The sequence below is a fragment of the Babylonia areolata genome, chromosome 7 (assembly GCF_041734735.1).
Source record: "Babylonia areolata isolate BAREFJ2019XMU chromosome 7, ASM4173473v1, whole genome shotgun sequence".
Classification (NCBI taxonomy): Eukaryota; Metazoa; Mollusca; class Gastropoda; order Neogastropoda; family Buccinidae; genus Babylonia; species Babylonia areolata.
The window spans coordinates 47,499,132-47,509,131 of record NC_134882.1 but is presented as its reverse complement, the minus strand read 5'-3'; the positions used below and the strand labels follow the sequence as shown (position 1 = coordinate 47,509,131).

The 10,000-nt window shown below is 43.6% G+C and overlaps 1 protein-coding gene across 1 annotated transcript in view; it reads right to left on the bottom strand.

Annotated features, from left to right (window-relative positions):
- The window catches only part of LOC143283858 (cGMP-dependent 3',5'-cyclic phosphodiesterase-like), a 90,735-nt gene that overhangs the window by 38,589 nt on the left and 42,146 nt on the right, over nt 1-10,000 (bottom strand). The window contains exons 10-15 of the mRNA XM_076590236.1: nt 9,624-9,698; nt 7,197-7,238; nt 4,830-4,898; nt 1,836-1,966; nt 994-1,105; nt 197-236 (exon numbers count right to left, since the gene is read on the bottom strand). Of these exons, the coding sequence (XP_076446351.1) occupies nt 197-236; nt 994-1,105; nt 1,836-1,966; nt 4,830-4,898; nt 7,197-7,238; nt 9,624-9,698 (469 nt within the window). The remainder of the gene's footprint in view (nt 1-196; nt 237-993; nt 1,106-1,835; nt 1,967-4,829; nt 4,899-7,196; nt 7,239-9,623; nt 9,699-10,000) is intronic.

Sequence of the window (10,000 nt, the reverse complement as noted above, 5' to 3'; positions counted from 1 at the left end):
TGTGGTGTACAAAAACATGGACACATGAGAATTCATCATCAGTCGATGGTTCTAACATGCCACTTGGTTCTGTCAGAAAGCTATGCGTCTTTAGAAGCCAACCTGTTCCTTCTGCCCTCATTGTCAGCTAGACACACAGAGCGAGACAGCAAAGAGAAAAGAGGACAGGCCTCCGTGTCTTCATGGGCACACTCACCTAGTCGTGTGAACAACTGCTTGGCCACATGCAGCAAAGCCTGCAACAGCCACAACACACACGCGATCTTACTCATCACCCACTGTCTATCTGTGTGTGGGGGTGGGGTGGGGTGGGAATGGGGGTTCATTGCATGATTCTCAAGTGAATGGAGGATTTTGTATTCAGGCTACAGTTTTTACATGCTTTTCTTTTCATTTGCTTTCATGGGTTTTTTTCTTTTACTCTGATCTTCAGCAGGATGGTGGAGGAGGGAGTGATAATTGGGAAAGAGAGTTTGACTGCAGTGATACATGTGTTTTCAGTGTGTTTTCTCCTTTTCTCCTTTTGTTTTACAGTCTGCTTCTTTTGGTTTTGCTGCTCTTTAGGGCGAGGGCTGGATGTAAAAAAGCACATTCCTTGCTTACCTATCACCCTCGTCAATGAAGAATTTGTCTTGATTTGTGTTGTCAGTACTGATGTCGAACTTTTCACATGTCAGTTACAGCTTGGAATGATGGCAGGGAAGTGCACACTTGCACACCTCTCTGTCTGTCTGTATGACCCTCCCAGTCCACCATTCATAATAAGGACTACTTTGCCATGACCACTGAAAAATATCTAATGTCAGGTTAATGTTGAAGTTAACCTGAAAACATACATGTGTGCGCACGTCCACATACATACGCACGTGTACACACACATACACACACAGAGACACAAGACACTTCCTACTGAATTACTGCAAGTTCACAGATGAGTGCATCACTGGTGTTTTCCTCCCCAGTCAAAAAAGCCCACGGCACAATCCACTGTACCTGCGTTTGAATTTTCAGCTTGCGTTCATTCTGGAAGGCTAGTGTGCTGGTGATGACTGTAGCCGTGTACTTGAAGCACTGCTGAACGATCTGAATATCGGAGTCCGTGAACCTAGAAAAAAACCAAACACGCACACATCAAAGAAAGATTAATAGAAAACATGGAAGTTATTGTGTGACCATTCCAAATGATAACTGTTTGGCCAACATAAATGATTTTTGTTTTGTTTAATGACCTGTAATCCAATCCCTGATGAACCTTGGAGAAACGCAATCAGTGTGCCTTGAATTAGAAGTGTGTTCACTATTTTTTGAGCACTGTTTAGTGATGCCACTGATTTTGCTGATCAGAAGACAGGCAGTCCCAAGAGAAATAGGTCATTGTGACTTGACCTGAAAGCGTTGTCTTGTCTCAGTGAGGTGACAGCCTGTCATAGACCAGTATACTTGTCAAGGGGTTGGGAAAGGAAAACCACTGCCCAATAGCATGCTATTTTGTCAGAGTATATTTATGATGAGCGCCCAAAGACGGCTCTTAGTCATCTCTACCCAAGAAGAAAACCTGTTCTGCAAACAACTCTTGAGTTTGTAAAGCCTTTAGAACTTGGTCTCTGAGGAAGGACAGACAAGATATAAGTATCCATATCACTGTCGGTGGTGGTATTGTTGGTGTGTTTCAGTGTTTAAATACAAGTATGCACTGATTTGTTGCGTTTTTTCAATTCAAATTAAAGACTACCCCCTTACAATGAAATGTATCCATATCCTCCTTCTCCTCCTCCTCCTCATCATCAAGTAAGTAAGTTGTTCATATTCCATCCACGCCATGCAGGGGTGCTGACCTCTGTCCGTTGGCTTTGTTGACCAGGCAGGCCAGGGCAATGAGGTCAGCGCTGCCTTTCCGTGCCACCGGCACACACAGGAAGCTGTGCACTTTTAACCCCACGATGTCCTCCACCTCCTTTCTGCGATCCTGCAACAACGTCGAAGGTCAAGGTTCTTTACCTACATTTTAAAATATTAGATGTATCTGTAACGAATATATGTGGTGAACAGTTCTTCACTGGATCTGTAATCAATATATGTGGTGAACAATTCTTCAATGTATCTGTAATAAATATACGTGGTGAACAGTTCTTCAATGGATCTGTAATAAATGTATGTGGTGAACAGTTCTTTAATGTATCTGTAATAAATATACGTGGTGAACAGTTCTTCAATGGATCTGTAATAAATGTATGTGGTGAACAGTTCTTTAATGTATCTGTAATAAATATACGTGGTGAACAGTTCTTTAATGTATCTGTAATAAATATACATGGTGAACTGTTCTTCTGGGCAGCACCCCAGTGACTCTTCACGAAGTTGAAGGAGAAGAAGAAAAAGGAGGTGGAGGAGAAGGAAGAGAAGGAGGGGGAGGAGGGGGGAGGAGAAGGAAGAGAAGGAGGAAGAGGAGGAGGGGGGGGGAGAAGGAAGAGAAGAAGGAGGGGGAGGAGGTGGAGGAGAAGGAAGAGAAGGAGGGGGAGGGGGAAGAAGCGAAGGAAGAGAAGAAGAAGAATGAGGATGTGGAGGAAGAGAAGAAGAAAAACAAGAAGAAGAAGAAAAAGTAGGAGAAGAAGAAGAAAGAAAAGAAGAATGCTTTACCAACATACTTAACCATATTTGCCTGAAAGACAATCACCAGAATGTGTGACGGGACATTAAACAAAACTCCACTTGTCTGAAAGTTAACCCGTCCTTTACCAGTCTAAAAAAAGACTCCAAGGAAGTTATTTTGTGGCCATGCATTTAAAGTTTGAGTTTAATGAGCCATTGGTTGACATCCTTGTAGTCAAGATGCTCAGAGCATGGATCTTAAGAGTTCAGTGACGGTGGTGTGTTCTTCAAGGGGACGAGTCCTGGTTCTTTACCAACATGTCATACTCTTATCTATCTGTGTCATCCTCAAACTGGTTTCATGATAACTAAAACAAAAGCTCAGATTCTTTACATGATAGGGAGGGTTTATATAAAAATAAAATAAAATTAAATTAAAAAAAAAGAAAAAACCTAACAACCCTTTTAGTTCCATGCCTTTCTCATGCTCAGTGGTAATTGTTTGCCAAGGGATTTTTGGTCACAGAGGGTAATAATTTTTTAAAAAAATCAAAACAAGTCTGATATGCAAACCACTGAAAGAAAGTATCTATAATTTGTTTTTGTTTTTTGACAATTTCATACACGAATTAAATGATTTTGTGATAGGAAATTCCTCACAATGGAACTGGAAGGGCACACCAGAAGGGGATGGAAATTTCCGTCCTGGGTCACTCTCAAGGTTAAAGACAAAGACCACCCACCTGATACTGATCACAGTATGTGATCCAAATGATATCAGTCAAATGTATTCACAAATCAGCCCCTTCCTATCTCTGTGGCTGCCTTCACCTCTACACTCCATCTCGCTCACTACAATCAGCTTTGGATCCACTCCACTTACGCATACCCAGATTCAAACTCTCGACTGTTGGCCGCCGTTCTTTTTCTGTCTCTGGACCTTGCAATTGGAATGAACTTCCTCTTTCGCTTCGTCAAGTCTCCGCACTCAGCTCTTTCAAGTCTGGCCTTAAAACCCACCTCTTCCCAAAATAGCCTCCCTTCCCTGCCTCTTCCTTGTCTTTAGTTTCTCCAGTTTTAGAGTTATGCGTGCGTGAGAATGACTGGTGCAAAAGCGCTTAGATTTGTCTCTGCACAAGATTCAGCGCTATATAAGTACCATTATTAGTATTAGTATTATTAAATGATATATTTGTGAAAAAATTAGTTATGCATGAATACAATAACACACTGACAGACGTTTTAGTTATAAACCATCAATACAATGCCATCCAGGAGCACCTGGGTGCAGCCCGGCCCCCTTAGAGTGTAAGGAGTTAAGGGCCGAAACACTTGACTGAGGGGGGCTTCTTCTCTGAAGACCCTGTACTGTCCAGCTCCCCCTAGAGTTTCTTATCACCTTGATATTTGCTGAATGTATTTTATCGACACAATCAGGATTTGCACATAAACATAACAGATATTTGAATATAACACTTTTTTTTTTAATAAACTTATGTGAAGTGATCATGTCAGTGTTTATGTTTAACGGTACTCCTTGAAGTAGACTATGTCTGATGCTTCAATGGTTTTTGATGGAATCCAATTATGTGTTTTGCAATATTGATGACTTTAATGTGGAACTGAATTACATGTGTTTTCCTTGAGAAATATAAAACTCAATGCAACGGAAAACGAAAACAAGATATTTGGATATCTTTGAAAACATAAGGCTTAGCCCAAATAGTTCTGAAAAACATAACACATGCAGAACACCTTGAGCTATTCCTTTGGAACTCATTCCAAATCATGATTGTCTGGCAATAGAGTCAGAAAATAACACCAGTTGTGATTAAAAGACATATCCAAAATAATGTCCAAAAAGAGAACATCCTCTGAATTTCAACTTTATCACACACACACACACACACACACACACACGCACGCACACACACACACACACAAACACACACACGCACGCACACACACACACACAAACACACACACACATACACATGCATGCACACACACATGCGTGATCACTCATACACAGACACACACACACACAAGTACACTCACACACATACAAGCAGACAGATACACATGCACATACACAAAAACACGTGCGTGCGCACACACACACACACACACACACCCACACGCACAGAGAAAAAATGAATACTAAAACAAATATATCACATATACACACATACATATGAGTGTACAAACACATGCACACAGACACACACTCACATACTAACCATTGGTATTTGTTCCAGAAACATAGGGAGCTTTGTTTCCAAAGCTTGAGCAAAACAACTCCACAAGCCCTGAAAACCAACACACCACAAACACATCTGTCTAGTCACCACTGACTGGTTGTGAAGCTTTCCTTTTCCATACATCAGCACACTGACATCTGCCGATGCCATTGTTTAACACAGCAAGCATATTATATAATCAGTATGCATATAAAAATAATGAAAATGATGATGATGATGGCTGGTACTTCGCTTGCAAAGATCAGTGGGAAGTTCCCGCCAGGGATGGGTGGCATGCCTTTTGGTGACTAATCAGTCCAATCCGTGATCTGCAGAGTCTGTGGCATTGTGGGCAGGTGTAGATCTGGCCTGCGTTGCTGGGCTGCAGACCTGGGTCTTTCCTTCTCCTTTTTTCCTGGATGTTCAGTCATCTGGTTTCCTCAAAGTGTTGGGTTCCCCTGATCGTTGAAGATCTCCAGGTACCTCTATCTGATGCTGACTGCACCCATGCCTCTCACCCATATAGAGTGTTGACAGTACAGCAGCTCGGTAGACTTGCATCTTTGTGGAGAGTCACAAGGAGTGGTTTTTCCATACTCTTTTCTGGAGGCGGCCAAATGCACTGCTTGCCTTTGAGAGGTGGTTGTCCACATCTTTGGTCACTGTAGCGTCGTTCAATATGACGCTGCCCAGGTAGGTGAATTGCTCTATCGTGTTAAGGGGATGACCATCAATGCTTATGTGGGAAGCAGTGTACACGGTCCCTGGTGCTTTTTGGTGGAGGACTTCAGTCTTCTTCAGACCGAATGCCTTGGCTGCCTGTGAAAAATGGTCTACGATGACCTGCAGAGCTTCTTCTGTGTGTGCCAGGAGGGCACAGTCGTCTGCAAAGAGCAGGTCCAGGATAGCTTCTTCTGAGGTCTTCGTGTGGGCCATGAGCCTTCGTAAGTTGAATACGCTGCCGTCGGTCCTGAATCTGATATAAATCCCCTCGTCTAGATCCTCCTTCTCTCAGCATCATGCTGAAGAAGATCGCGAAGAGTGTAGGGGCTAATACGCAGCCTTGCTTCACTCCATTGCTGATTGAGAATTCTTCAGAGTAATCACCATTACACTTGACTTGACCCATTTGTCCTTCGTGGAGTTGTTGTAGGATTCCAAGGAACGTTGGAGGGCATCTCAGTTTGGTCATTATTTTCCACAGGCCATCTCTGCTGACTGTGTCGAAGGCTTTTGTGAGGTCTATGAATGCTGCATATAGGTTCATATTCTATTCTCTGCACTTCTCTTGGATCTGTCTCAGCACAAAGATCATGTCAGCTGTTCCTCTCTTTGCTCTGAAGCCGCACTGGCTCTCTAGGAGATGTACCTCAGCAATGGATGGGATGAGCCTGTCCAGAAGAACTCGGGCGAGGATCTTGCCAGCAATGGAGAGCAATGTGATGCCTCTGTAGTTGGAGCAGTCTGATTTGGAACCCTTATTCTTAAAGAGGGAGACAATCACTGCATCCCGCATGTCCTGTGGCACTACTCCTTCATTCCAGCACAATGTGAATATCTCCTCAAGCTTCTGAATGAGGGTGTCTCCTCCATGCTTATATACCTCTGCTGGGATACCGTCAATGCCTGGTGCTTTGTGACGCTTCAACTTCTTTATTGCTGCCTTGATTTCTTCATGTGTGGGGGCATTGTCCAGGTCCATCTTTACTTCTTCCTGAGGTATGTTGTCTATAGACGCTGCTGCCACAGTCCTCTCTTCCCCAAACAGGTTTCCATAATGAAGAGTAAGTCTAAGAAAAACAGCTTTTCTAATCATTTCATAACGAAAGAGTAACACACAATAAGAAGAAATCACACACACACACACACACACACACACACACACACATATATATATATATATATATATATATATATATATATATATATATATATAAAGACAGACAAAGAGGTTTATACATAAAGAAAGAGACATACATCATTTCATTCATATAAGATAAAAGGTAAAATCATTGGCTTGACAGCTCTTTGTATTTTTCCATATTTTATGATACAATAATAGCGATGATAAAAATAACAGTAGTATATTAATGTAGCGCATTCATACCTCTCAAAGTGCTTTCCAATAACACGTGGGTCAGACAGAAAGCACACAAGAACGCAAGCACACACACACACACATACGAACACACACACATGTACACACAAACACACACACATACACACACACACATGTACACACACACACACACACACACATACGAACACACACACATGTACACACAAACACACACACATACACACACACAAACACACACAATTTCCAGAACATATCAAACCAGTGTGGAAATTCAGCACACAGTTTACCGGAAATCTCTTTTCCTCTGGCAGTATTGTGCTTCCAACAACCTGCAAAATGCATTCATTTTCTTGAGTTGTTGTTTTTCTTTTTCTTTTCTTTTTTTCTTTTTTTCCAAACTGATAAATTCATGAAAGTGAAACAACATTCACTCATGCACACATATGCACACACACACACACACACACACACACACACACACACACACACACACACACACACAAATCTACACACTTTGACACCTCCTTGTAACTGAAACTGAACCAAACTCACACACCTGCAAAATAATGCAAACACACTGAAAAATTGTGCTGAAATGAACCTTTTTCCAGTAACAAAATGAATCAAAAACTACTTTGACCACTCACTTAAAAAGCCATTCTTGTAATAAAAGTATAAAAAAAACCCCAAAAAAACCCAACAACTAAAAGTACTAGAGAACAGACATTTACTTCAAACTATCTCAAATGTACACTTCTCTCAAAGTTTGAGGCACCATGGCAGAATTTGTAAAGCATGACTTGTGATCTAGTGGTCAGGGTTCGATCCCCCGCTTCGGCCTTGTGCTGTGCCCTTTGGAAAGGCCCTTTACTCCACGTTTCCTTCCTCCACCCAGGTGTGAATGGTACCTGACCTGGTCGGGGAAGGTTCAAACAGCAGGAGAGGATTGGGCCCCTGCCTTCCTGTGCCCAGCTCAGGACACAGTGGATATGAATTCACTGCCTTCCCAGCCCTGGATACAGTGGATATGAATTCACTGCCTTCCCAGCCCTGGACACAGTGGATATGAATTCACTGCCTTCCCAGCCCTGGATACAGTGGATATGAATTCACTGCCTTCCTATGCTGAGCCCTGGACACAGTGGATATGAATTCACTGCCTTCCTGTGCCCAGCCCTGGACACAGTGGATAAGAATTCACTGCCTTCCTGTGCCCAGCCCTGGACACAGTGGATAAGAATTCACTGCCTTCCCAGCCCTGGACAGAGTGATATTAATTCACTGCCTTCCCAGCCCTGGACACAGTGGATATGAATTCACTGCCTTCCAATGCCCAGCCCTGGACACAGTGGATATGAATTCACTGCCTTCCAATGCCTAGCCCTAGACACAGTGGATAAGAATTCACTGCCTTCCTATGCCCAGCCCTGGACACAGTGGATATGAATTCACTGCCTTCACGTGCCCAGCCCTTGATACAGTGGATATTAATTCACTGCCTTCCTGTGCCCAGCCCTGGACACAGTGGATATGAACTCACTGCCTTCCTATGCCCAGCCCTAGACACAGTAGATACGAATTCACTGCCTTCCTTCGCCTAGCCCTAGACACAGTGGATATGAATTAACTGCCTTCCTATGCCGAACCCTAGACACAGTGGATAGGAATTCACTGCCTTCCTGTGCCCAGCCCTAGACACAGTGGATAAGAATTCGCTGCCCTCCTATGCCCAACCCTGGACACAGTGGATACGAATTCACTGCCTTCCTATGCTGAGCCCTGGACACAGTGGATATGAATTCACTGCCCTCCTGTGCCCAGCCCTACACACAGTCAATAAGAACTCACTGCCTTCCTATGCCCAACACTGGACACAGTGGATAAGAATTCACTGCCTTCCTATGCCCAGCCGTAGACACAGTGGATATAAATTCACTGCCTTTCTGTGCCCAGCCCTAGACACAGTGGATAGGAATTCTCTGCCTTCCTGTGCCCAGCCCTAGACACAGTGGATAAGAATTCGCTGCCCTCCTATGCCCAACCCTGGACACAGTGGATAAGAATTCACTGCCTTCCTATGCCCAGCCCTAGACACAGTGGATAGGAATTCACTGCCTTCCTGTGCCCAGCCCTAGACACAGTGGATAAGAATTCACTGCCTTCCTGTGCCCAACCCTGGACACAGTGGATAAGAATTCACTGCCTTCCTGTGCCCAGCCCTGGACACAGTGGATAGGAATTCACTGCCTTCCTGTGCCCAGCCCTAGACACAGTGGATAAGAATTCACTGCCTTCCTGTGCCCAGCCCTAGACACAGTGGATAAGAATTCACTGCCCCATTTGGCCATAAAAGGCTAAATGACCTACAACCTTTAAGCAAAGTTCAATGCAGCTTCCATAGACTCAATATGAAACATCATGAACTTCATATATCTGTCTAGCAGCACCTGTACTACCATGCCACCAGGCACCACCGATTCCAGAATCCATATACAACACAATGATCACATACCAAGTGAGTCTTGCACCTACTGTGCTGTTTCATGACAATATCCAGAAAGCTGACATCATATAAGGCTCACATACTGTGTGTGTGGATCTAACATCTAAACCCCTGCCCCTCCACTCCCCAAAAATACACACAACAGATCCCAGTCAAGCACACACCATCATGACACAACCCCAGGCCCCCCCCACACACACAGAGTACATACCTGTGAGATCAGTTCCAGAGTCTCCGGCACCACCAACAGCAGAAAGCCACTCTCAGACTTGGTCTGCTCCCGGAGCTGAAAACATGACCACCGATATGAATGAATGAAATGATGAATGAATGATTTGAGGATACTTACATAGTGCCTATCCTCCGTCAGAGACCAAACTCTAAGCGCTTTACAAACATGGGGTCATTTGCACAACAGGCTGCCTACCTGGGTAGACTGACGGCTGCCACTGGGCACTGATCATTCGTTTCCTGTGTCATTCAATCAGATTTCAGGCACACACACATACACACTCAGATGGACAATTAATATTTTACATGTGTATGACTTTTTTTTTATTTACCACACCATGTAGGCAGCCATACTTT